At 39.9% G+C, this 26,860-nt stretch overlaps 1 protein-coding gene across 18 annotated transcripts in view; it reads right to left on the reverse strand.

Moving 5' to 3' along the window:
- Positions 1 to 26,860, reverse strand: part of NCKAP5 (NCK associated protein 5) — a 623,862-nt gene that overhangs the window by 24,204 nt on the left and 572,798 nt on the right. For 16 of the 18 annotated variants that reach the window (XR_012664337.1, XM_075117769.1, XM_048869232.2 and 13 more), the window contains 4 exons: positions 21,787 to 22,101; positions 18,255 to 18,394; positions 16,088 to 16,217; positions 12,920 to 13,107 (listed from right to left, as the gene is read on the reverse strand). Coding sequence is in view for 17 of the 18 variants with exons in the window: in XM_075117769.1 (XP_074973870.1) it covers positions 12,920 to 13,107; positions 16,088 to 16,217; positions 18,255 to 18,394; positions 21,787 to 22,101 (773 nt within the window). In the remaining variant the exon portion in view is untranslated. Of the gene's footprint in view, positions 1 to 6,970; positions 7,105 to 12,919; positions 13,108 to 16,087; positions 16,218 to 18,254; positions 18,395 to 21,786; positions 22,194 to 26,860 lie in introns of those variants that run through there. The other 2 variants (XM_075117775.1, XM_075117779.1) reach the window with 2 other exon arrangements.

A 26,860-nucleotide genomic window follows, 5' to 3' on the forward strand; every position in this document is an offset into this window, starting at 1 on the left:
TAATGTAAATTAAGCCCAGTAGGGGTCTGGGCTGCATTAGACAAAATAGGGAATGCTTCTGCTCCAGTGGGCAAGTTTTCCTTAGTCAAAAAGGGCCAGATTCTTTCACCCTGACAGAGAGGAATGGCTAAGAGCTCAGTGAGCAGTCCCATTGAAATCAGTGGGGCATCTTATGGAGCAAGACATTGCTCAGTGTGAGTAAGGGTGGCAGAATGTGGCTTACAGGAAAGAGAGGGCCTGAGTCTCCTCTCAGTTACACCAGCATAGGACAGGAGTAACTACTGCAATCCATGGGCTACAGCGGTGTAAAATGGATGTAAAGTGAGAGGGTAATCAGGTCCAGGATTTTTCAACCATTCAGCCAGTCCTGTCAAGTTCTAGCCCCTTACACACACCTACAGCCCTCTCGTCTTCAGCCTTCCCATAAACACTCCGTCACCTGCATTCCTTTGTTAGACCTTCCCCCCACCCCTCTACACTCCCATTTCCTGTCCTTACCCTTCTGTCAACACGGCAACAAAGACAATTCTTATTAAGGAACACACATGAAGAAATATCAAAGGGAGTAGAAAAAAGAAGGGTGACATCCTCAGCTCCAGTCCTTTTATGCCATGTACAAGGGTTGGAGTGGTGTAAAATGAAAAGCCTCTTATTTGGACTGGGTAAAATTCTGCAAGTGCAGGAGTTGAGGAGAGAGCTCTAAGGCTGCCCCCAAGGATCCTCTTGCAAGCCCTGACAGAAGGATTGTGCCCTGGGTGGGGCCACAGCATACAGTGCTGAAGCTCAGGGCAGCCCAAAGAAATGGCCATAATTTAGGCAGGCCCCCACACTGCACAGGCACAGCAAACAATCTCACCCTAATAGTTGAAGCACAGCTCTGGTGGTGTGAATCGTTTGGAGATTTGCTCTGAGTAGGATTAGATGGCACCTTGGCAAAAATGCCAAAGTCCCATCTATACCACGGTCTCCACCTGTGGAAAACCAGAGATTCCAGTTTTCCTAATTTAGATAGAGCCTTTCATTTCCTCTGCCTCTTCTCTCAGTTAACATAGAAATTAAGTTCTCTTGCTCTGTTATTTCACTCACCACAACTAAGCAGGGAGCTGTCTCCCTGCCTGCTAGTCACAGCCTCTTCCCATAATCCAAACCTCCTCTTACCCCTCACCAACTCCTCAAATGTTTCTGAAAAATCTAGTGAACCTTGGATGAAAAACATTTGGTTTGCTCAAAGTAACACGCCACCTACCACTCCAACTTTATATGGGGACAGGTACATTGGAGCAAATATAAAATAAAGAGAACATTTATACAGCATGGAGGGCCAGTCAAAGCTGTGACATGCTAGTGAAAACGCCAGAGTTCTGTCTACACTACAGCCTCCATCATGGCTGCCACTGCTGTGGAGGATCGCAGGTCTCAGTCTTCCCCATGTAGAGAAGGTCTCTGGACATGAAGCTTTACACTAGCTGCTAGAGAACTAGGTTGTAGCAACAGTTTTTTTTCTGTTGGACCCTATGTTTGTGAAAAATCTTTTGTTTCTTTCCTATTATAACTGGTCCCCTCTAAGATCTTAATTAAGCCTTGGAGAAAAAGCTTGTTTGGTGACGGATTTTTGTTGTTGTTGCTGTACCTTTCTAGCTATCTGGATCACGATAGAAAATCCACCATGACTCTTCGCAAATTATTCCAATGCTTAATTACCCTCATGGTTAAAAATTTACACCTAATTTACAGTCTGATTTTATCTGATTTCAGCTTCCAGCCATTGGATCATAGTACACCTTTTTCTGCCAGGCTGAAGAGCCTATTATTAAATAGTTATTACCCATTTAGGTTTATGCAAGACTGTAATCAAGTCACCTCTTTACTTTTCTTTGTTAAGCTAAATAGATTGAGCTCCTCGAGTCTATTACTATAAGACATGTTTTATAATCCTTTAATCATTCTTATGGCTCTTCTCTGAACCCTCTCCAATTTGTCAACATCCTCCTCACATTGTTGACACCAGAACTTGACACAGTATTCCAGCAGCAGTCATACCAGTGTCAAATGCAAAGGTAAAATAACTTCTTCATTGTATTTAAGATTCCCGTTTATGCATCAAACGATCACATTAGCTCTTTTGGCCACAGTGGCACATTAGCCCTTTCGGCCACAGCGTCTCACTGTGAACTCATGTTCAACTGATTATACAGCATAACTCCCAAATCTTTTTCAGGTCACTGCTTCCAGGACAGAGTCCCCCATCCTATAATTATGGACTACATTCTTTGACTATATTTACATTTAGCTATATTAAAACACATATTGTTTACTTGTGCTCTGCTTACCAAGAGGTCCATATTGCTCTGTATCAGTGACCTGTCCTCTTAATTATTTACCGCTCTCCCAATTTCTGGGTCATCTGTCATCTTTATCATTGATGATTTTATGTTTTCTTCTAGCTCATTAATAAAAATGTTAAATGGCATAGGGCCAAAAACTGATCAATGACAGCCTGCACTAGAAATATACCCATTTAGCAATGATTCCCTATTTACAATTGAATCATAGAATCATAGAATATTAGGGTTGGAAGGGACCTCAGGAGGTCATCTAGTCTAATCCCCTGATCAAAGCAGGACCAATCCGCAACTAAATCATCCCAGCCAGAGCTTTGTCAAGCCTGACCTTAAAAACTTAAAAGGAAGGAGATTCCACCACCTCCCTAGGTAACACATTCCAGTGCTTCACCACCCTTCTAATGAAAAAGTTTTTCCTAATATCCAACCTAAATCTCCCACACTGCAACTTGAGACCATTACTCCTCGTTCTGTCATCTGCTACCACTGAGAACAGTCTAGAGCCATCCTCTTTGGAACCCCCTTTCAGGTAGTTGAAAGCAGCTATCAAATCCCCCCTCATTCTTCTCTTCTGCAGACTAAACAATCCCAGTTCCCTCAGCCTCTCCTCATAACTCGTGTGTTCCAGTCCCCTAATCATTGTTGTTGCCCTCTGCTGGATGTTTTCCAATTTTTCCACATCCTTCTTGTAGTGGTGGGGGGGGCCCAAAACTGGACACAGTACTCCAGATGAGGCCTCACCAATGTCGAATAAAAGGGAACGATCATGTCCCTTGATCTGCTGGCAATACCCCTACTTATACATCCCAAAATGCCATTGGCCTTCTTGGCAACAAGGGCACACTGTTGACTCATATCCAGCTTCTCGTCCACTGTAACCCCTAGGTCCTTTTCTGCAGAACTGCTGCCGAGCCATTCGGTCCCTAGTCTGTAGCAGTGTGTGAGATTCTTCCATCCTAAATGCAGGACTCTGAACTTTTCTTTGTTGAACCTCATCAGATTTCTTTTGGACCAATCCTCTAATTTGTCTAAGGCCCTTTTTATCCTATCCCTACCCTCCAGTGTATCTACCTCTCCTCCCAGTTTAGTGTCATCTGCAAACTTGCTGAGGGTGCAATCCATGCCCTCCTCCAGATCATTAATGATGATATTGAACTAAACCGGCCCCAGGACCGACCCTTGGGGCACTCCACTTGATATTGGCTGCCAACTAGACATGGAGCCATTGATCACTACCCGTTGAGCCCGACAATCTAGCCAGCTTTCTATCCACCTTATAGTCCATTCATCCAGCCCATACTTCTTTAACTTGCTGGCAAGAATACTGTGGGAGACTGTGTCAAAAGCTTTGCTAAAATCAAGGAATAACATGTCCACTGCTTTCCCTTCATCCACAGAGCCAGTTATCTCATCACAGAAGGCAATTAGATTAGTCCGGCATGACTTGCCCTTGGTGAATGCATGCTGACTGTTCCTGATCACTTTCCTCTCCTCTAAGTGCTTTAGAATTGAGACCTATCAGTTAGCTGGTTTTTACTCCATTTCATGTGTGCACTGTTAATTTTATATATTTCTATTGTTTAATCAAAATGTCACATAGCACCAAATCAAACGCCTTACCAAAACTATTACCTTTATCAAGCTAATTTGTAATTTCATCAAAAAAGGATATCAAGTTAGCTTCATAGGATCTATTTTCCATAAACATGTTAATTTGCCTTAATTATATTACCTTGCTTTAATTATTTATTAATCAAGTACCATATCAGGTGCTCCATTATTTTATCAGGATCAAGGACAGGCTGACAGGCTTATAAGTATCCAGGTAATTGAATTTGCCCTTTTAAAATATTGGGACAACGTTCACTTTCTTCCAGCCTTCTGGAACTTCTCCAATGCTCCAAGACTTATTGAAAATCAACATTAATGGTCCAGTTTGCTCTCAGCCAGCTCTTGTATCTTGGACGTAAGATTATCTAGTGCTGCTGATTTAAAAATGTTTAACTTTAGTAGCCGCTGTTTAACATTCTCCTGAGATACTAGTGGAATGGAAAGAGTGTTATCATATGATATGATTACATCATCTGTTTTTCCCAAATATAGTATAAATATTTATTCAAAATGTCTGCCTTTTCTGCATTATTATACATAATTCTACCATTTCAATATAGTAATGGACCAGAGTAATTGTTAATACACTTAAAAAGCCTCTTTCTTATAGTCCTTAATTCTGCTGACCATAATTTCTCCTTCTGCCCCTTTGCTTCCCTTATCACTTGTCTACAATTCCTACCTTCTGACTTATACTCATTACGATCAACTTCCCCTTTCTTCTATTTATTTATAGTATTGTTTTATAGCTGTGTTCACTTCCCCTCTAAACCACATTTTTTTTAACCAATATGTCTCCTTCTCAATTGTGGCTTTTGGGCATCTGGTAAATTGTTCTTAAACAATTCCCATATTTTAAGCGGTTTCTGGATCTGATTAGGGATAAAAGACTGAGTAACATAGGAGGGATATTGAAATGGGAACTCACCCTATTAAACATGTGAGATGTCGAATTTGTTGATGTCCAGAGACCTCCTAATTTATTTCTAATTTAATGTTTCCTCATTCTCAAACAAATTAAATTTGAGGCTAGATGACACATTTTTAAATTCTGCAGTACTCCCATGGGTGGTACAATAAAGTCCATTATCTTACTGGATCATGCTCCTGTGTTTTTTTCATTGAAGTTGTCACTCTTATGAGACTCCCAGGACAGTAGACTGGACATTAAATTGTGTAATTATCCAGACTCTATTGTTCCTTGATGGAACAAATATTACATTATTCATCTGAGATTCTCAACACACTCGTTAAACATAAATTACACCTCACACTCTCCAGTGAGGTAAGTAACTGAAATTATACCCATTTTATTAAGTAGAAGCAGATATAGATTAAGTGACCTGACTAAGATAACACAGGTGTGACAATGGCAAAGACAATGATAAAATGATCAGACAAGCACCAATGCTGAAATTAAGCTACATTTTTGTAAGCCTATTTTTGGCTGTGATGAACCAGACTACCATTATAACACATTACAGGCCTGATGTTCTCTGTGGGTTCCAGAGGAGGAACTCGGGCTGTGAACTGCCAGAGCAGTAAAGTCTGCCTGGGCAGGGCCAGCACTAGCTGCACAAGCTGCTTGCAAATACAGCTCCAAAGGTCGGTCTGGAGGCAGTTGGGGCTGCTAAGAAAGTGAACAGGCCTAGATGCCAGGGGACCTGGGAGATGTGATGATTCAGTGAAGTCTCCACCAATTAGACTCGGATGGATCCCTGGCTAGAACCTAAAGCTGCTACCTCTCGAGGGCTGCTAGGGCAGGCAACCACGGTACCCCATTTGCCCCCCCCCCTCCTTAGTAATGAACATCTCTAGTGGCACAGCTATCACTCAGATTTGCAGAAGTGCAAATTGTACCTCCATGTGCCTGCAGGGCTGAACTGAGCCCTATCTTAAAATTTTTACCATATTAAGGAACAGCAAATTGCTGCACACCGAGTTGTACAGCAAGCACTTTCTATTTCCACAGGCATTATGAAGTATTTCCTAACTAAAGCTACCTTTAAAAGACACTAATATAAAACAATGAGAAAAGGAGGGAAGACAGGCTGGATGGTTCAGGGGATTGTTAAGAGGATACAACTACTAGGTTGCTGGTTCAAATCCAGTTCAAGTCAGTAATGAGCAGTGGATGCTTTGTCCCATGATTGTTTAAGGACTACTTGAACTGGTGGTGAGAGTCAGTTCCTAAGTATCTATGTGAGAACACCACCACCATGATTGCCAGTCTCAGGAGATAGGATAGGGATTGAATGGCCATGGACAATGAATTATGCTCTCCCTCCTAGAAATGACAAGACTGGAATGGGTCAGGGTGGGGGAAAGTTGGTACTACCACTTCCCATGCTGTACCATTCTGTGGATAGGTAATGAGCCTCCAGAGTCAACCCAGGTCCTTTCACAATCACTGAATATTTTAAAATAAATACATTCATTAAAAAAAAATAGATGAAGTTGATATCTCATCATCAAGGCTGCCAGAAGGGATAGCTTATTGATCTAAATGTATGGTGTGAAATAGCTAGGTTCCCTAGAACCACAGATTCCAGTCCCATCAGAATCAGCTCAACCTTGCATCCTCATGAGTCAGAGAAATTGAGTTTAATGAAGTTTACTGTGTTTGTCTCTTTCAGATCTTAAAAACTAAAGTCATGTCAACTCAACATGGATGTGAAAGATCTAATGACACTTTTAATAAGAGGAGGCATTTGCCTCCGAGTCCTTGGACAAACTGTCCTCTCCCTCTACTTTTGCTTCTACAGTATGCTTTGCAATGGTTTCCCGCCTACATGCTGGATCGCACGACCAGGTACAGCTGCAATTAAGAGGCACTGGATTATCTTATGCATTGCTCGTAAAATGCTTTTGGCTCTTTGAGGATGGCAGGCATTGTATAATTACTAATTATCATCATTTTGTAAGTCCTTGTTTGGACACTCCGTTGTGCTAATATGATACTTTAGAAGACTCACAAGTACAATGAGGCATACATTAATTCCCATCAACTCACTCACTTGTAAAAATTCTTGAGTTTATCTGGGAATGTCACCATGTTGATTCCCTTCATAAACATAGCCAAAACAGCACTGGTTTCTCTGTTGATATATTTGTTTTTCCTCTGCCCATATTTTCCAGCTAGCTCTAAAACCTATTTGAATGGCAAGACATGGTGATTTGAGCATCAAATCTCCTTCATGAATCAGCTGTACAATACACAGGCACTCTGCTGCATAGAAAAAAGAGTATAACTTCACTTATGCACAAATAAGCCTCTTTCGTTAATTGGGTCTATAATTAAATCATTGATGTAGTAAACGCTGTAATGTGAGGTGAAAAGTCAGTGTTTACATGTAAATCATTGTAATTGAGGAAAAACAGATTTCCAAGCTTGCAATGGATACAAACATTTCATTACTCTTCTTCTACAAAGGAGCCTATCCTTTCTGCCCTCACCAAGTCATACCTTGAAATATAAGCAAGAAAAAAATCTTGAGAATTCTAACTGAACTACATATAGGGAGGAAAGGAAAGAAGAATGACTTTATTTAATAAAAACATGTGACTCCATTACATAGAGGCAGAGAGGAGCATATATTTTTCATGAAGCTTTGGGGTCATAAGGATGATGAACTAACTGGCATGCTTTTCTGCAGCCAGAAAGAAGGCAGTAAAAATAATTATTTATTAGATGTATTGCCATAGCACCTGAGCCCTAGTCATGGACCAGGACCACCTTGTGCTAGGTGCTGTACAAACAACATGGGAAAGTGATGAACAGATGTCTTGTTTTCTGAGTTCTTTAAAACATGCTGTGATTTATTAATTTTTATAAAAAACCCACTGAGATAATGCAAATTGTGAAATAATATTTCCATCTCTGACTTGTCATGATTCAGATTTCTGTGTAACTGGAGCACAGATCATGATGTCAGCAAGTGGTTTAGGGCATTATCAGTTATTGCCACAGGCAATAGAAGCAATATTCGGTATACTATGGGCCTAATCTAAAGTTTGCAAAATCAATGGGTGTTTTTCTATTGACTTTGATGGTCTTTGGTACAGGCCCGGTAGGAGTTCATTAAATTACATCAGTTATTGTGTAATTAAAATCAAATTTAACTGCTGCATATAAAAATAATTGTGTTCCCAATTTTAAAATACTGCAATTAGCAAAAATCATGTTAGAAAAATATATTAATCCTATTAATTTAGATGATTGTTTTATCCACATCCTTCAGTTCACTTCAATTATCTTCTATTTGAAATCATGTTTTCTTTGTATAAAAATGGAGACTTACTGAAGAATCTGAGTATTTCAGAATTTCCTGGCATGCCTACATTTTCCTAGTTGATTTAAAACGATCTCTTACTGGTGAGCAGAAATTTGAGGATATTAAAAATAGTTTCCAAAACAGAAAGTTTAGGATATCTCAGATCAAAGATGGGATCGAGCAACATTAAAAATGTATTTTACATCCTCAGAAACAATGTATAATTTCTCAAACATTCTGTTTACTTTCCCTTCTATAAGAAAGGTATTTTGTCTATTCTGAAGCCTTGCTTTGAAGCCTTTTGGTGACTGAATGTATTTGTGCGTGTGTATTTTGGGGGTAGCACTGGTGAATGTGTACTGGGGGAGGAGAGACAAATCAAACTACAATAGTGCCAGATTAGCAGAGCTTCCTTCCAAAATGTCTCATTACAGCACTGAGCCTGTAACCACCATCTTACTAGTGGTGCCTTACAGTCCAATTTAATTGAGCTAAGGTACTGCCACGGCACACTGCTCTTTTGACAAGCATAGTAAACTCATTCTGTCGATCATGACACTTTAAAAAAAAACTTGACATACATCATTCAAGAATTAAATTCAAGGCACGTACCATCTTCTTTTTAGAAGGCCACATTATAGATCACAGTTCCTTTCCAAAATTTGCCTGATTTTTCAGAATCATTGACACAGTCCTCGTTGCCAGGATTCCCCATTTTTTGTGAGTAATGTTCCAAGCCACACAAGTCTAATTTAAACAGACTATGGATCTTCTTGTGGCGGACAAATTACAGCTGAGAAAAAAATTGCTGCGCTGGTTCAAACAAGGAGTTCAGGGGCAACCTGCTTTTCATGGTCACTGCTCCTCATTTGTCATTCTGAAAAGTTTAATACTAATAGGCAAATCCCTTGTGTTTTATTGAGCTTTCACTGTTCACCAAGAGGTAACACTGGTTTTGAGCACTGTTTCAAATCTTCAAAAAGTCATCTTAAACCCCCCCCAAATTAATGCATGATAAATGCTGGGGCTCAGATACACCTGCTGTTTTCTAGTTTAATGATGCAGTGTTACAAGGTTCTTAAGGCCATGTCAATGAGTTTTGTTTATTTTTAACCCACAGCTGATTTTGCACATTATTTAAACATGAAAAAACTATAATATACCAGTAAAAATTAATTAAGTGCAAATGCTACCTTTTTTAGCCCATTTAATTAATACAACCAAATCTGATTGCTCGATTAATAGCAAAAGACCTTGGCCCTGGCAAAGGCAGAATTGTAATATTTGTTTTGAGACAATTCACTATCTCTACATAATTCAATTGTGAATCTCTAAATGTTTAAGGTGAGGAATTAAATGGTTGTTTCCCTTCATTTATCCTTTTTAAATGTTCTAGTGTCATTTTCTTTTCCTCGTGTTTTTCTAAGTGTAAAGCCAGAGCATAGTCTAGTCATTAGATAAATGTTGGTAGATGGTGAAACAAAGTAGGTACATGTCAGGATTTTTCTTTCTAAGTTTGTGAGTGAATGTAGTGTTCAGTAAAGTGCAGGTTTCCGAGCACTGCCGTGAAGGCACAGTATAAGTAATAGCTGTGAAAGCTTCTTCCATGTCATTCCGACTGTGCACTTTGGTCCTAACCTCCAGTGCTCTCTGCTATTTAACAGATATTGCCAACTCTGTGGAATTGTATAGTGATTTTCTTAAGTGCACAAGTGGGGTCAAGATGAAAAATGCATTTTTTTCTCTTGTGATCTAACCCACTGTGCCACACACAACAGCCCTTGCATTATCATCTATTATCGTCCTCCTGTATATTTACAATATTGTGCTCAAAATGTGCTAGGTGCTGTACAGCGACAGAATAGAATGCAGCCCCTGCTGAGAAGAGCTTACAATCAAAAAGAGAATGGCTGCAGAGAAGAGATTCAATATGCAAAATGAACAGAGCAATGACATGGGACAGGTTTTGTTAGTTCAGTTTTTTTTTAAATGAATATGTTGACTTAATTTCTGCTATAATCTTTTAGTTTTAGCTGTTTTTTCAAAGGGGCAGTCAGGGTTGAAGTGAGGGAGAGGAATGGTGGGAAGGGATTGTAGGACTGAGAAGAGGAAGAGGAGGAGAGTAAGGGGAGAGAAGCACAATAGGATGTGAATGAGGGATTTGGCAGATGAAGGGTGGCAGAGACAAGGGCAATGGGGGAAGAAGATAGACCAACCACCAATGACAATTCAACTAATGAGAAGATAATGTGTCCAAGTCCAGATCTCAGAGGTTAGCGAACACAATGATGTCAAGTGGCACTGAGCCCCATGGAGGGAAGCAAATGGATAGATAGCAAAGAGGAGGCATGCAAGCTGGAGGCTAATCTTCTGCAGCACCAGCTAAAGCTGAACCTGGATGCTTGCCAAAGTCTGACCCCTGCAAGTGCTTCTTGGCTATTGCTGCTCCTCATTTGACAGCCACTAGGACCAGTGTCCCAGGAGGGTATGGTTGAGATTAAGGGGCACTGGGCCTGAAGGACCCTGATTTGCACCCTGTGCCCTCAGCTGTAGCTGGTGCTGGCTTCTTTAGAGAAGGAACTCTGAGGGTTGAGAAATTTTCCTAAGCATGTCCCCTCCAAACTCCGTGAGGCAGCTACTGCTCAAGTGGAATTTCTGGGCCTGGTTGCTGTGGGTCTAGCAGGCAGGGTAGAAGCAAGGCTGGAAGTCCCGGACTTGACAGCTGGTGCTGTCTGCTTTGGGATCATTAGCTCCAGGTTCTAGCCACTGATTCTCTGTTAAGAAACTACTTCTATTTGTGATTCACTGCACTTCAGAAATAGAGGTAAAAAAGCCCCAGCAGGAGAAGAGGTGGGAGAATGAAAGCACATGCTCACCAGTAGTATTTTAAGGGGCAATGGGCAGGGTTTAGCAAAAAATACTTCACCTCTTCACACACAAAATCCAAGTAATCCACCTTCCTGCAGGGAACTTTTCAGGGATGGTGGGGGAGGTGGTATGAAACAGGCTGTGGGTAGCACTGTAGGTCCACTACAGCTACTATTCCAGGACTATAGTCTGAAATATCTGCCAGTTTACCTGTGCACCCATAGGCAGAGATTTGGAGGAACTAGATCCATGTAATCATGGATCCAATAGTCCATCCTTTAAGCAGCCACCAATGGCCTCTCTATACCACCTACTTCAGGGCTAGTGTGGACCCTCCCATACACTCTGTCTGCACTTCTCAGAGATATGGTATCTTAGGTATTAAGTGGTGCAAAAGTCCATCGTTTATGGATGATATAAATTAGCAAGCAGGTTTATATCTACTATGGGGAACATGCAATTTTCTGTCCATAAAGCATTGAGGTTCAGAGATGAGAGTTGTGTGGGACCTTGATTAGTGTGTTTGAAGCCATCATTTGCTGCATCCCCAGAGCAGAAATGACATATACTCCAGCAGCCTTGGATACAAGTCACCTCTCAGTTTCTTCCTTAAATCTAATTCTAGGTTCTTTTAATAAAATTTATACTTACAGAAACAAATTTGTTTTTTTTTTTTTAAGTTTACACATAAGAAAAGATTCTCCGTAAAACAGGCATTAAAAATGTATTGCACCTGTGACTGCTTGCCATAGAATGTATTTTCCCTTTTAATACTTGGAATTGTGTACCTCACTGAGAAAGAGAAAGAGAGAATATTGGTGGTGGTGGGGGAAGGGGGGAATGGACAGAAAACAAGAATGTGTGTGTGGGAGGGAGAGAAAGCAAAAAAATGTGGTAGAGTACATTATTTCAGAAGTACTGTGCGTTCAAGGTGGTAGAGACTCCCATAGTAAGGGTCATACTCTGCTACTAATCTCTTTGTGGAACTCTTGATTAAGTCAAATGAAGTTTGCACAGAAATTGGTGGTAAGACAGACCTAGTCTTAACAGAACTGTGTCTGACTATATGATGGTATTTTGGGGAGCCCACAAAATAGTTGGTAACCACAGCAGACTTCCACTTCAATTGTTTTTTAAATACCATGTAATAGGCCTATGCTGCACTAAATAAAATGCAACCTCTTGTAAGCTGACTCAGCGTGGAGCAGCAGCCACAAATGTTATGTCTACACTGCAGCTTGGAGCGTGGGTAGACGGACTTGTCTCTGCTCAAGCTAGCATGCTAAAAACAGCAGTGTGGATGTCGCAGCAGGGGAGGCAGCTTGGGCTCGATGCCCAAGTCTAAGCCTGCCTGACTCCCTGGGGGTCTGAGTGTAGGTGACTAGCCCGAGCCATTGCTTGTGCCTCAATGTCCACCCTGCTATTTTTAGAGCACTGGCTCGAGCAGCGCTGGCCTGTGTCTATCTACCTGGGCTGGGAGACACTCCCCGCTGCAGCGCAGGCATTTCCAAAGAGATATCACGGGTTTTACTGCTATTCTTAAACAGAAGTTTGCCATGAATCTTAGGGCTCCAGATTGTCTCTAATGGTAAGTTTTGGAAGTCTGTTGTAAGCTAGAGCTGATGACAAGATCACCACACTTATGCAACCTCCTTTAAAAAGGTGCTTAGTTTGCTTTACTCCCCCTAGCAACCCATACCATATTTTCAGGTGTCTTTTTGGTTTCTGTAAATACTAATGATGAATGCAGAAAATGAATATAAATGAGACAGATATATTCCTGGGTTAAGTAAGAGGAATATCATAAAAAGCAAGATAACTCACACTAGGGATCTCTTTGCTCTTGCCTTCTTTACTGGAAGCTCCACTCAGTTGCTCAATAAAACTGTAATGTGTTAATTGTTCAGGCCCATCCTCTCCATAATGGCCATAGAGACTGTGTTGATATAAATCCAAGATTGACATAGGGCTCCCCATAATGGACTTTCTCACAGTATTTTCTTCTTGCTCAGCTATGGAAAGATTTTTAAAAACATTGCACATTTATTTGAGAGAAAGTTCATGTCCAGCTTAAATGGATGACAGTGTAATTTTTAATAGCAATACAGATACTTTAAGACAACTGGAAAGGTCAGTGGTTGGTAATAAAAGCATAACAAAAACTATGTGAAAGTTAAGGGTATGATTTAAAACTACTGAAAAAGGACATTCAAAGTTAATACTTAAAATTCAGAATGACTTTCCATCCTTAAAGAAGATACAATGGTCTGAGATAAACAGAGGGGCAAATCCCAGATTTTTAATTTCCTTTCTTTTGTGACTTTAGATGAGATTGTTAATTTGATTTCATTGTAGAATTTTTTTTTTTTAATATTTTTAGTTTAAGTTTTTATCTTCAGCTGTTAATAGCCTTCAAGCCTGAACTTCCTTGGGCACATGCCTATCTTTCGGTTGGCTTGCTTCTGAACATATTTTTTCTTTTATCTACTTTTTCATTTGTTTTATAAATCTTAAATCCTGACTGGCTGGCAGTGAATAGAGTGGTGTAGAACCTATGTTTGTGAGATCAGAATCAAGCTCTATTAACTTGTTAAAGATCATACAGGAAGTGACAGTGTTAGGAATAGACCTCAGGACTCCCGACTCCTAGACCTGAAACCCATGTTAAAAAAAAAAAAAAAAAGCAAAGAAACCCTCTGTAACATTGTGAGACAGCACAAGGGAAGGATGTTCTAGATTGGGCATTTGTTTCTCTACTGGCTCTTGCTGTTACACACATTTGAACGCTACCTGACAGAAGCACTGTATATCCAGTACCTTTTGAAAAAACACTGTCTCCACTGCCTTCAACAGAGTTACACTGATGTAAAATCCAGTTGAGATCAAAATTAGGGTGGTCTGGTACTTGAGGCATGGGGCGAAGGCTCAGAATACCTGGGTTTAATTCCTAGTGTGCCACAGACTTCCTATGTGACTAGACAACTCATTAATAGCCTGATCCAAAGTCCATGGAATCAATGAGCCATTCCATTGACATCAATGGGCTTTGCACCAGACCTTTAGTCTCCTTGTGCTTCAGTTCCTTGCCTGTACAATGGGAATTAAAATACTCCCCTACCTCATGGAGTGTAGTCAGGATAAGTTCATTAATGTTTGTGAGGCTCTGAGGTAATACAGTAATGGGGCCATATAAGTATCTAGATCATCTCTGTGCCTCAGTTTGCTCATTTGTAAAACGGGGATAATACCTCACCCCCACACAAGTGTTGTGAGGCTAAATCAGTTAATGTCAGTCAGGTGTGTCGAGCTCTTTGGATGCAAGTTGCAATAGAAGCATAGCGTTATTACTTACCTGATCTGAAAAACTGTATTTAAAGTGACCAAGGCTGAAATGTTGATCCATAGGAGAAAAAACAACCACTCACTATACCAACATTTTAGGATTTTTTTTGTTTGCCTCAATTGCAGACCAGAATTTTTGCATCCATTTTGGTTCTCTCTGTCCCAACCCCAATGAGCCAGCTATGTAAAAGTAACAGCTTACTAAGTAAAGTGGTGGTTTTAATTCACAGTAGATGTCACAAAATTTGAAGGCTGCTGTTATTTAATGCGCTTACACATGATAAAATCCTTTAACACATTTGTTATGGATAAAGAAATCATTGCACATATGGCAACACCTATTTAAGAAAGTACAATTCTCTCCTGTTACAAAATCATTTTAGAAAAATATCAAATGTCTCTTTGATTTAATCACTTGCAACATTTCATGTATAACCAAAGATTAAAAAAATAGGAGCATGCCCTAAATAAAATAATCAACCTCCCACACTCTTGCTTCGGGTTGCCAACTCTCCGGCATTGTCCTGGACTCTCCAGGAATTAAAGATTAATCTTTAATTAAAGATTATATCATGTGATGAAAACTCCAGGAATATATCCAACCAAAATTGGCAACCCTACTCTTGCTGCTGAAAAACACCCAAATGGATTATCCTTGCAAATGCCAAACATTCAGTCTAGCTCCTGGTAGACACTAATGGCACCTGGGTGTCTATCTGCGGTATCTATCTGCCTGTGGCATTTTTAGGCACTTATCACTGTAGTTTCTGTATGTATGTGCTGGGTCAAGTTCACCCACTGTGCAAAGGGCTGGCATAAAGTCTATGCATCACTGAAGTCTCCCTTAAATTCTCATGAAATGCACAGGGCCTCAGGGCTTGAGTGGGTTCATTGGTGCACAGCTCTTGTGCTGGCCTATACACTCCCTTGAATCATTTGTAGCAGGGAAGCCAAGGATGGAATGGGCCTGGACTTTCCCACTGCAGACAGTCTTCTCCATAACACAGCTAACATACATTGCAGGATGGTTTTCACTGTTGCCGCTGCTCATGAATTACCTATTCTGGTGTTCAAATGCGGACAGCAATCTTCTGGACCACCAATCCAGCGGTCAGTTACCTCAAAATTTAGAAAAATTACCCCAAGGAATTCACTGTTGAGCTTTCATACTAGATTTCAATTCAGAGTCGATTCTTGTGACCTAATTTGATCCTCAGAAAAGTGGCAATATACACTGGGAAGGCTGACAGACCCTTAACTGTAGCCGTGTGAACAGTACCACTGTCATAAGACAGTTAGAAAGCTATGGCCATGGCTCATTGGGTTATTTTAACCTACTACTATACTAAGTAATTAAAAAAAAAGTTATCTTTATAATCACCTTTTTATTGCTGCAATAATGCAGCTAAAGACTTTTTAGCTCACCATGGGGATTTATGAATAAAAGCCTTAGAATTATGCCCATAGTGGCAAGAATGGTGTTCCAGAAAACAATGACGCGGATATATAATAAAAGATACATAATGGAAAATTATATCTGAAGAAAGATAGAGTTAAAAAGTGGAAATAATCCCACAATGAAAGACACAATCAGCGGCTGTCAGGATGGAGATGGGAACTATACATTACCATGTATACATTTTCAATTACCTTGTTTGTTCTTTGTTAGATCTACTAACTTTTCCCCTGCAGTTCCAAAGTCGTTTTTTTCATACTCTGGCTCCATCTCAGTGTCGCTACTGCTGCTAGCAGAATATGTGCACACTCGCAGTGCCTTGTCCTGCACCAGTAACAACAGCACAATGAGAATGACTCATACACTAGGGCAGAATATTTTATTAGGGTATAAAACATTTTGCATTCATCAAAGAAAACCTTGGATTTACTAATTGAACTACAGCAATTATCATTCAGCTTCTAATCATAAGTTTGACAGTATGGGAAACAGCCACTGTTTATTGTCCAGATGTGTCCCAGGAGTTAGTCCTGCTTATACTGGGCCAGATTCTGCAACTTTATTCACATTGTGTAGTACCATACTCCTCACTTAGTCCCACTGGTTTAAACAGGACTCCGTGAGTGAATAACAGCTTAACATCAGTAAGAGTGGGAGAATCCAGCCTCTTTCCCTCTGTAAAACTACTTTAAGGTTGCACACTTTCCTCAGGTAATATTTATTTATTTATTTGCATTTATAAAGTACCCTTCATATACAATTTTCAAACCTCTCAAGTATTCCTAAGATAGCATGTAGGGCATTCACACAACAAATGATGTGTAGGGCTGTGTAAAGGTTTTATCAACACTTGGTTGGAATGACTAGCATAAAACACTCATGGCTTTACCATCTGTGAGCAATTCAGCCATTTTAATGTCATGCCCCCCTTCCTATCTTTCGGCAGAGTGGTAGGGAAGCAATAAACTCCACAACTGGCTCCTTCTCCTCTGGACTCCATGGGGAGGGGCACAGACAAATTCATCCCTTCCTCTGGAAGTGAAAATCCCTAGTAAAGAGCAGCCCTGGTCCTGATACCCCACTCCATGGATGCAATGAAGATTTAGGAGTTCAGTGGCAGCAGAAAGGAGAGGGGAGGAAGTAACATCTGATATTCAGAATAGGGTGGTATTTGTACTTGGTGTTCAGATTATCAACCAGATAGCAAGGTCCACAAGTACAATTATCACCTGGACCCACTTTTAAACTTTTTTTAATATAAGAAATTCTTACAGCAGTTTTGGAGATGCTGGTTTTTCCCCTTGTATTCCTCAATTCATCAGAGATTTAAAATGACAGCTGCTTATTGGGTAAGAGGCATATTCCAACAACAGGAGTATGGGAGCGAGAGGCAGCAGTACTCTAATCAGGATCTGCCACAGACTTGCCAATGTGACATTGGGCAAGCCACTTAACTTATCTGTGTGCACCATGGAGAACAAGAGTCTGGGCCAACTTTATAAGGGAACAGCCCTGCACCAGTTTAAAAAAAAGCATAAAACAAAAAGATTAGCATAAATTACAGCATTAGCAACGTAAAGATCTTAGCTCACAATAGTGTGAGGCTTATGTGCTAGCTGTAGATCAGTTTCCTCGTTAAACCACCCCCTTTCTTGAGGAGGTTATTTTTTTAATCACCCTATGTATCCTATATCTCAAGGGTTCCCATTTGCTAACCTGCTGCACCTGTTCTTCCAGCAGGGCTTGACTCATCTTGCACTTCTAATCATTCATAGCCCTCCAACCATCAACAGTAGCTTTTACACAGGTGTATGCATTTGCCTATTTGTCCTTTTCATTGTTTTCACGGAAGGATTGAAAGAGAGACAGATCATTGTAGGGATTAACAAAATGACACAAACCAAAAGAAGATTATTTTACCTTTTACATTAAAATTATATTACATCCACTCACACATACCACACCAACAGCAAAACCTAGATCAGGAAAGAACTGTATCTCCAAAGGGAAAAAAAACAAAAATCCCAAATCTCTTGTAAAGAAAGACCATCAGGTAACAGCAACTCAATTTCCTCATCTATAAAATGCCTGGAGATAATAATATTTAAGTAATTAATGTCTGTAAAGCATGAGACAAAGTACCAAGCATACCTGTGGGCACTGTATTATTAATAAATAATAACATACCTTTTGTCAATGAATGTTATCCAGTAATCACAAATAATTATGCATTAGATTGTTAATTATTCTTTTCATTAAAGTTAGGACATTTAGCAATTTTGACTCTTTACAGTTAAGTATGGTCTTTAGACTAAATATATATCCTAGTTACACCACCGGCATTTTTCTTTCAATTTATACCTTTGTTTTTTTAGTGGCTTTCTTGCTGCCCCAGTCTGGAAGAATCTTCTTGTTTTCCACATTTTTTTCAGTATGCTCTAATGAAACAGAAGTCACCAGAACTTGTTCATGCCCACTTTGCTTTGGAGGGTTAATTATTCCTGAATTCAGAAAGAGATTATGCAATTTATGGATCTCATCATCATTACACTAACAACAGCGTTTGATTGTGTTTAGGAGTAATCCAGTGTTCAGTTATGGGTCGATTCTTATACTTCTTTTCACGTCAAAGAATCCCATTCTTCAATGGAACGACTTGTATAGTAAGGTGCTGTTCAACATAAGGGGGAGAGAATCTTGCCCAAAGTACTTCCCAAGGCACAATTTAAAATCAGTCTTTGACTCTTAAAATGTAAACTCTTTGCAAATGAGAAACAAAAGGTTAAAAATGATTTTTAGGAAGCAGTTAGAAAAGCTGTACTGTTATTTTATATTCTGGTGGAGAGAAACATAGCAAACTCAGTTTGTTGACAAAGACATAAATAGGAAATTATATCTTACTCCAGAAATGTTTTAGATCAAATAGTTCTATTTATTTACTACATGTATGTTATGTAAAACCAAAATCTAAGAAAATAAACAGTGCTTTGTAGAATAAAATGAAAGTTGTGTTTTTGGTGAAGTAGGGTAAAGAAGAAGGGTCAGATGAAAATATTCCAGGAAAGAATGAGTTGACCTCACAATCTGATGTATTCTACTTTTTTTGCATCTCTTCATGACAATTTAATTAAGATACAAACCTTACAAGATTGGTGCAGTGAATATTACGATTAAAATCAGTGCAATCTTACTGCTACCAACTTCTTATGAAGCAATTCAATGCTTGCAGTTTCTATTCAATTTGTTATAATGACAGTGTTTAATCATGGAGTCTACTCTATAGCACACTGCTGAATTGAGGTCACACATGTGGCTATTCAAGCATGTAGCATATAATCTATAACTAAGATTTCTCTTCTGAATCTCTTAGCTGTGCCATTAATTAACAATACATTTCTTTTGAAAATAATATGTATTAATATATATTTTATTTAGCTTTGATTCAAAACCTGCAGGGGAGTTTGCAATAAAGGCCACAATATGTGTTTGTACTCTAATATACTGTACTGGGAATATGGCTAAATCAACCACATTCCAATATGTTTAATTAAAAACCTTCTCATATACATTCTGATGAAACACCAGTCTTAGGTTCAATTTAAATAACAGCAATTTGGCAAAACATACTTTGGTGGCCTTACCCTAAATTTAAACCTGATGTCTAGCCCTAAATCCCATTACATGGGATTTCTTGTATGAGGGCAATGTGGTACAGAGTCATGCAAGTTAAATAAATCAGTGTCATTTTTTTAGTTGCAATAAATATTCTACCTTGACAAAGTGTTAGCAAAAAAGTTTCAGCCTGTAGATTTTTTGCTGGTTTTTTAATAGCTCTCTTTTTAGAAAGTAAACTCTTTGGGGCAGGGACTGTCTCTTAGTATGTGTTTATATGTGTTAATCTAAGGCTAGATCCACAAAGGGATTTAAACATTTAATTGTCACTTTGGGCACCTAAACCCAAAATGTAGATCCCTCAATGCTGCTGCTCAAAGGCTACCTAACCATGTAGAAGCCCACATTTCCACTGGAAAGACCCCATGGCACCTACACTTCTGCTGGTGAGCATGCACAAAGCTGCCTAAGTCCTGACACCCTCAGCTAGCTCCTACTTAAACTGCAGTGGGATCCTCAAACTAGATGTTCCCCCGCCTAGCTCACCTTCAGAGCCCGATCAAGTAGGCATTCTCAGAGGATACCTACTAACACAGAAGAAAGTGGTAGTGTAGCCCTAGTGGCTAAAGCACTTACCTGGGATGTGGTCATTGGAATAGGGGCTTGGCCCAGACACTCCCACATCCCAGGTGAGTGCACTAACCACTGGGCTACAGAGTCACTCTCTCACACTCACTCTCTCTGGCCCAATGAATATTTAAAAATTTCATACAAAGTGGAACAGCTTCAACAGGAGAGATTTAAAGCTGCAACCAGAATACTATGTAGCCCAGTGGTTAGGATAGTCACATAAGAAGTGGGAGACCTGGATTCAAGTCCTTTCTCCAAATCTGACAGGACAGATTTGAAGCTGCACCTCCCATTGGGCTATAAGCTATACAAGGGGTGGAATAGCTGCCCCCATTTTTTTTTGAGAGAAAGGGCTGAGCTGATTTAGGTGCCAGAAGAGGTTTCATGGCTGTGAATCCCAAGTGGAGGGAGGTGGCGGACTCCGTTGGAGAGGTGGAGCTCAGGCCACACCCCTGTCCTTGGCACTAGCTTAGGCAGTTCCCTGCTCAGTGACTCCCATTCTTAGGCACCTAACTCTACTCATGCATTGTACAGTGAGCCTGGGTCTCCAACTCAGGGGTGTGGATTCCACTGTGCATCAAGGAGCCTAAACATTAGATGTCTGTCTGCCCTTTGTGGATCTAAGTGCACAGTTTGTAACAGCAAAGACCACCAATCCTAATAGGGAATTTGGGGCATTCCCATAATACAAAGAATACATAATATTGAAGTAGGAACAATTAATATTTGTACACCACCCAAAGCAGTTTAATTTATTGTGTTATTTGCAATATTTCCCATTTTAAGTACAGAAATTACTCCATGATAAAGATAAATGCTGTGGTGCAATTAACATCCATTTTTTTTTTTACTGGCACTTGTACTTTTAGGCCACAAGCCTGCAAACACGCATATACACACATACCTTTACACACTGGCAGTCCCATTGAACTCAGTGGGACTATATTCAATTCAGTTTGTATATATAAAGATACTCATGTGTGTGTTTGCTGGATTGGGGCCTTAGCATACGTCTTTCATTCCTTTGTGAGCTCTTGTTTTATATGTGATAGTTAATGCACATTCTGCTGATCCATCAAAATAAGTGTTTTTTACTACTGTCTATAAATACATTTGTACAGTGCAGTAACATATCAAAAGACTTATGTTTACAGTTGAGGCAAAATATTCATTGGTATAGAATTTATGCACCGAGTCCAAATTACTTTGTATTCCAAGTTCAGTTCTGAAAGCAAGTGTTTATGAATATGTCATTTTAACATTTAATAGCACAATAAGGCCACTGACAGCAAATTGAGAGCCTGATCCTGAAAGTTGCTGAGCACATGCAACTCTTATTCAAATCAATGGGAATCAACAGTGTTCAGCATTTCTCAGGGCTGGCCCTACTTTTCTCTCAAATACTGTTTCTTGAGGAATGGATTTAATATTTTGCACAATTTTTTTTGAGATACAGATATGCATTATGAGCAACCAAATTTCCATTCGACTCATGTCACCAACTTGATAACCTTATATATTCACATAAGGAATCTTTTCTGCTACATGCTTAGCGTTCTCGTTATCTAACGTCATTATTACAGGGCTTCTGTTAATGGAAACAGACATTAGGGCAGAAAGAATCTAATTTCCAGTGTAATTGGCACTTTACCTGAGGAGACTGGTTTTGGAAGGCGACTTTGAGAAGGTTGTACAACTTTGGCAGTCATGGCAGGATCAGATGTTGAATGACTAATCATGCTTTCCACAGATTCTGGGCTCTTAGCTGTTGAAGGCACTTCTCGCTCAAGAGTTTTGGCTTTTATTGAAGGAGGTGAAGGAAGGGCTTGCTCAGGAGACATGAAGACTTCAGTTTCTAAACTTGATTCTTGCTTAGAAACATATCGTCCAGTTGACCGGTTTCCTGAGTCTGGGAGAGGGAAGGTTCCTATCCCACTGTCCAATGTTCTCATCTGGCAGCAAGACTCTAAGATACAGGAAGATTGTGTGATGGGAGTGGAGCTAAAGGAATCACTAGTATTTAAAGACAGTGAAAGGGGCTACGGGGAAAGAGGGTATCTTGAAAGGAAGGTTTTAAGGAAAGAAAAACATTTCACATTTAGCAAGTGTCAATTGCAATTGCAACTTCTAATATTTCACGTGAAACATCTTTTTCATTAAACACAACAAAACATCACATTCAAATACAGTTAAATCACAACAAAAAGATAAAAGACAAGACATTCTAAGTTGCATGACTTAAACTCTTGTTATGACAATGGCTAAAAAGGCATGTACTAGAAACTAATTACTGCTCTTAATGGTTGATACGAATTTCTTTGAGCTACATTATATTTTAACAGTTTGGAGAGAATTCAGAGAAGACCATTAACATGATTAAGGGCTGGGGGTAGGCTTACAGGAAAAAGTAAAAGAATTAAGAGTGCCGTGCTCTCCTTCCCATGTGCAACATGTACAACAGGAGCTTGTTCTTCCGCGAGGAAGGAAAGGGGTGCTAATATGCCACTGCCAGAAGTCATACCACCAATTCTTGCAGATGACCAAGATCTACAGGGTTACCTGGAGATATCAGCCTCTGAGGGTTCCCCCACAGGCCTCCCATAGCAATGACAAGACAGCTCACATCCCTGCCTTCTTACACTTTGGCTCAGCTGATGTTATCTAGTCACACATGCCCTATGCACTGTTTATTCAAATTGCAGAGGAGCAGTTACTGTTGATCAGGGAAGCAAGTGTTTTAGTTGGTAAATTCCTGACAAGGGGACATGACTCAAAGCCTCACACTAAATCCCTCCCCCTGTGTCTTCTCAAATGAGTGGTGTTCGGCTCCACCATAGCAGTCATGGAGTGGAGATAAGGGATGCAACTGTGGCTCCCCTACGTGGTGGATGGGATGCAGCTGCATAATCCTATCCCCTCCCTCTCTATTCACTCACATAGTCTTCCCCTCTGACATACCTAGCTTGGCCAAACAATCCTGAGAGGGTATTATGGCAATTGACCTATATTTTAAGAGCGTAAATACCGAGGAGGAAGCTTTAGGACTAATGGCTTGAAACTAAGCAAAATTTAGGTTAAATATCTGGAAACATATCCTGACAGCAAGATCTATCAGGCTGTTGCAGATACTCCCCAAAGAAGTGGTGGAAGTCCCATTGCTTGAGCAATTTAAGACCATACTGGAAAAGGGACTTGAGAGTATATGGTAGCAAGCAATTGTGCTCTGGTAGGACACACAGAATATGACTTAATAGATCTTCTCCATCTCTGTTTTCTATGCTCCTATATACTGATCTTTTTATGATATTCCTATTTGCTATTTAACACCATCATAGTTAGCAGTGCTCTGTCAAGTCATGTTCTGTTATTTTTCCTCTGCAGCATTTCTACTATTTGAAAACATTTCTCCCTTACACATTTTGCCTGTCAGCTTCTGCAATAATGGCTGTTTTCATTTACTATTTTTATCTTAACTTGATATTGGTATAAGAACTTATCTTCGCCTCCCCTCCACTCCCCCAAAAATTGTTAGGTGGCTATTTATTTTTTCAGTTTCTTGTCAGAGAAGTAGTAGTTTTATCTATCTGTCTCAGGTACTTATATGCCCGCTAATTACTGTAGTATATGAGTGCATCACAGTCTTGAATGCATTTATCCTCAGAACACCACTGTGAAGAAAGGAAGTATCATTATCCGCACTTTACAGATGGGGATTTGAGGCACAGAGAGAGACTTAGGACTTGTCTACACTTAAAATGCTACAGCGGAGTAGCTACACCTCTGTAGTCCTTCGGTGAAGATGCTATATATGCAGACTGAAGGGGTTTTCCCATTGGTGTAGGTACTCCACCCCTCTGAAAGGAGGTAGCTAGGTTGAAGCGAGAATTATCCTGTTGACCTAGCACTGTCAATACTGGGGTTAGGTTGTTTTAACTGCATTGTTCAGGGGTGTGGATCTTTCACACCCATCTGCAACGTAGTTATACTGACCTCTTTTCCTAGTGCAGACCAGGCCTTAGTGACTTGCCCAAAATCAAACAGGAAGCCTGTGACAAGGCAGGCAAGAGCCTTAATAATTGATCCATCCTCCCTCTTTTTTAGTTTTAATTGCTCTGTTTTTTTTTTAAAGCCACAATAACATAGCTACTTAGAATTCTGTGGACTATTCCTATCAGATTGTAACAGTGTTCAGGTAAGTTACATTCAATGAGTCAATCCTGGTAACATGCTACATGGACTAGCAGGGGTTAGAAACCCCATGGATAATAAGCAGACATCATTTACTGACAGGTCTCCTACCAACTAAAGAAAAACAGGAGTGAAGAAGCGATTTCCATTAATTTCTACTTAGCTGGAAGGATGGTGACTAATGTGGGCATCTTAGTTTGGAGAGGTATAGATCAGATAACAATGGAAAGAATTCCAGGGCTTCAGCAAAGACATGGGATAAACTAGGAGGGATAAAAAGAAGACCATATTTTGGACCCTAAATATCTTAACAGCATGCCTTTTATGGTCTGCAGTGTTATTATCGGGCCTGATCCTGCATTCCAATTTCATTGAGAATTCTGCAAAAGAAGAGCTTGTAAGATCAAGCACACATCTTGTAACGTCTTTTCCATTTACAGCCATTCTTTTCCATCACGTTGTTTTAAAAATATTCTATATTAGAAACAACAGTCAGTCCTTCCTAATTACAGCACACCGATGTCTGGTACTTGACTCAAATCAAACAACGGATGCTGATCATGCAAGAAAGTAGCAGTGGCCTTCAACACAGGAAAATTGGAAGTGAAAGACTATCAACTCTTTTTGGAATAGCTTCAAGAAAGAACACAACTCGTGCCAGAGAATCCCTCTTCCTCATGACTCATCTTTACAAATCCTAGGAAATCTAACATCCATGAAAGATAGAGCTCATAATCAAGATAAATGACTAGTAAGGACTGCGCTGATTGCCAAAAAAGATTCTTGAAAAGTGGAAGTTCCCAACTGTTTCTAAAATAATTGATTAGATGAGAGAGTGACCTGGGAGCACAAAGTAAGTCTCACTTAATAAACAAATACTTTTAACCAAAATAAAATCTTCTGTAGAATGCTGTATCTGGCTAACCATCTTTGTAAAAGGAAAAGATGCTATGTTGTAAAACAGATTTTCAAAGGAGCTCAGTGCCAGGTTTTTAGTGCAGAGCACCCACCACAGGATCTTGGTTTTCAAAAGGGCTCAGTATTCAGAAGCTCCCACTGTGACACTGGTGGCGAGATTTTCCAAAAAGATGTGAACCCAACAAGCTATAATCTGTCCCTAGATCTAAACACAATGAACATCACAACTTCCTATGTAGTGTGCTAACTTTTCAATGTGCATTACTGCTTTATACCTGAAAGCTTATTTTATTAATACAAATAAACTATTGTTCATAGATGTGTGGGTTTTTTCCTGAAGAATGATTTGCATTATTAAGTGAATGAGTATTAAGTATTCCTGTGTGCTGGATTTTAACTTCTATGAGGCAACTGCCAAATCAAAGTATGTGGAACACTCATCAGGGATGGCTCCCAAGCCAAACTGCTTAAGCCCAAATATGACTCCTTTAGGTTCTCTTAGCCCTGTACTGGCGTTTCAGTTGGACTACTTGCATTACTAAGTGCTGGTCAGTATGTGTAAGGTTATATAATCAAACTCAAAGATATAAAATGACTCAGCAGAACATTCATGTGCCAAAAGGAGTCATATTTGAGCTTAATTGCTATGGTTAGGGAGTCTTCCCCTCTAAGGAATTTGGCATACTTGCCAGGGAGGCGGTGGTGGTTTGTTTTATTTGTATTTTTTGCCTCAGGGAAGAGAGGCACTATTCCACAGGCATGACTTTGTTATAGTGATCACAGACTTACCATCTGCCATACTACTGACCAAATAGTCAAGAATCAGTCTCTGAAATACCGAAAGAATTTTTCCTTTGCCTGGAGTTGATTCTGCCTACAAAACAAAAGTCCCTATAACTCCTGTGCAGATGCATTCTTCCAAACTGAAAGCAGAAATAGGCCCATGACTTTGAGACATTTACAGGAGATCACAAACCTCCTCACTCCAGAAGGGGACCTTCTGACACCTTGTGACAGGCAGCAAACAATACTATCTCCATATTTCCCTATGGATGGCACAACTTGAGGAATACCTCTGGGTTTAGTGAGGCTTCCTCCCACAAGCTGTTACTTCTACATAAGGCATTGGCCATTATGCTCTCTGATCTAAGAATTGACTGAACAGTTATGCATGTGTAGGAATTTCAGTCTAACTTCCACATTTTCATAGATAAGATGATCATCCAGTCTGGTCTGGATTCCCCTAGTCTGGTAAGGTAGACATCATGGTACTGTAGTCTGACAAACCCTGGACTTTAGTGTCCTGTGGTAACAGCATTGAGACCTCTGCAGACAAAAAGCAACTGCATATTTTATAGTCTGAAATAGGTCTCTGAAAACTTAGCAAGATTTAAAGAGGGACTGGATGACTATATTGATAAACAAGAATATCTAGAGTTCTAATGTTAATGTTAATAGAAAAATTTTGTAAGGGATATAAAACATGCTTCAGGATTTACACCAATCTCTAGCTATTAAAATGAGACCTTCATGCGGGCAAATTATCCCACATCCACCTTCTATGGAGTCCTTCAACTTCCTCTGAAGCATCCGGTGCTGGCCACTGTCAGAGACAAGTT

This window comes from Caretta caretta, chromosome 11 (genome assembly GCF_965140235.1).
Source record: "Caretta caretta isolate rCarCar2 chromosome 11, rCarCar1.hap1, whole genome shotgun sequence".
In the NCBI taxonomy this organism is placed as follows: domain Eukaryota; kingdom Metazoa; phylum Chordata; order Testudines; family Cheloniidae; genus Caretta; species Caretta caretta.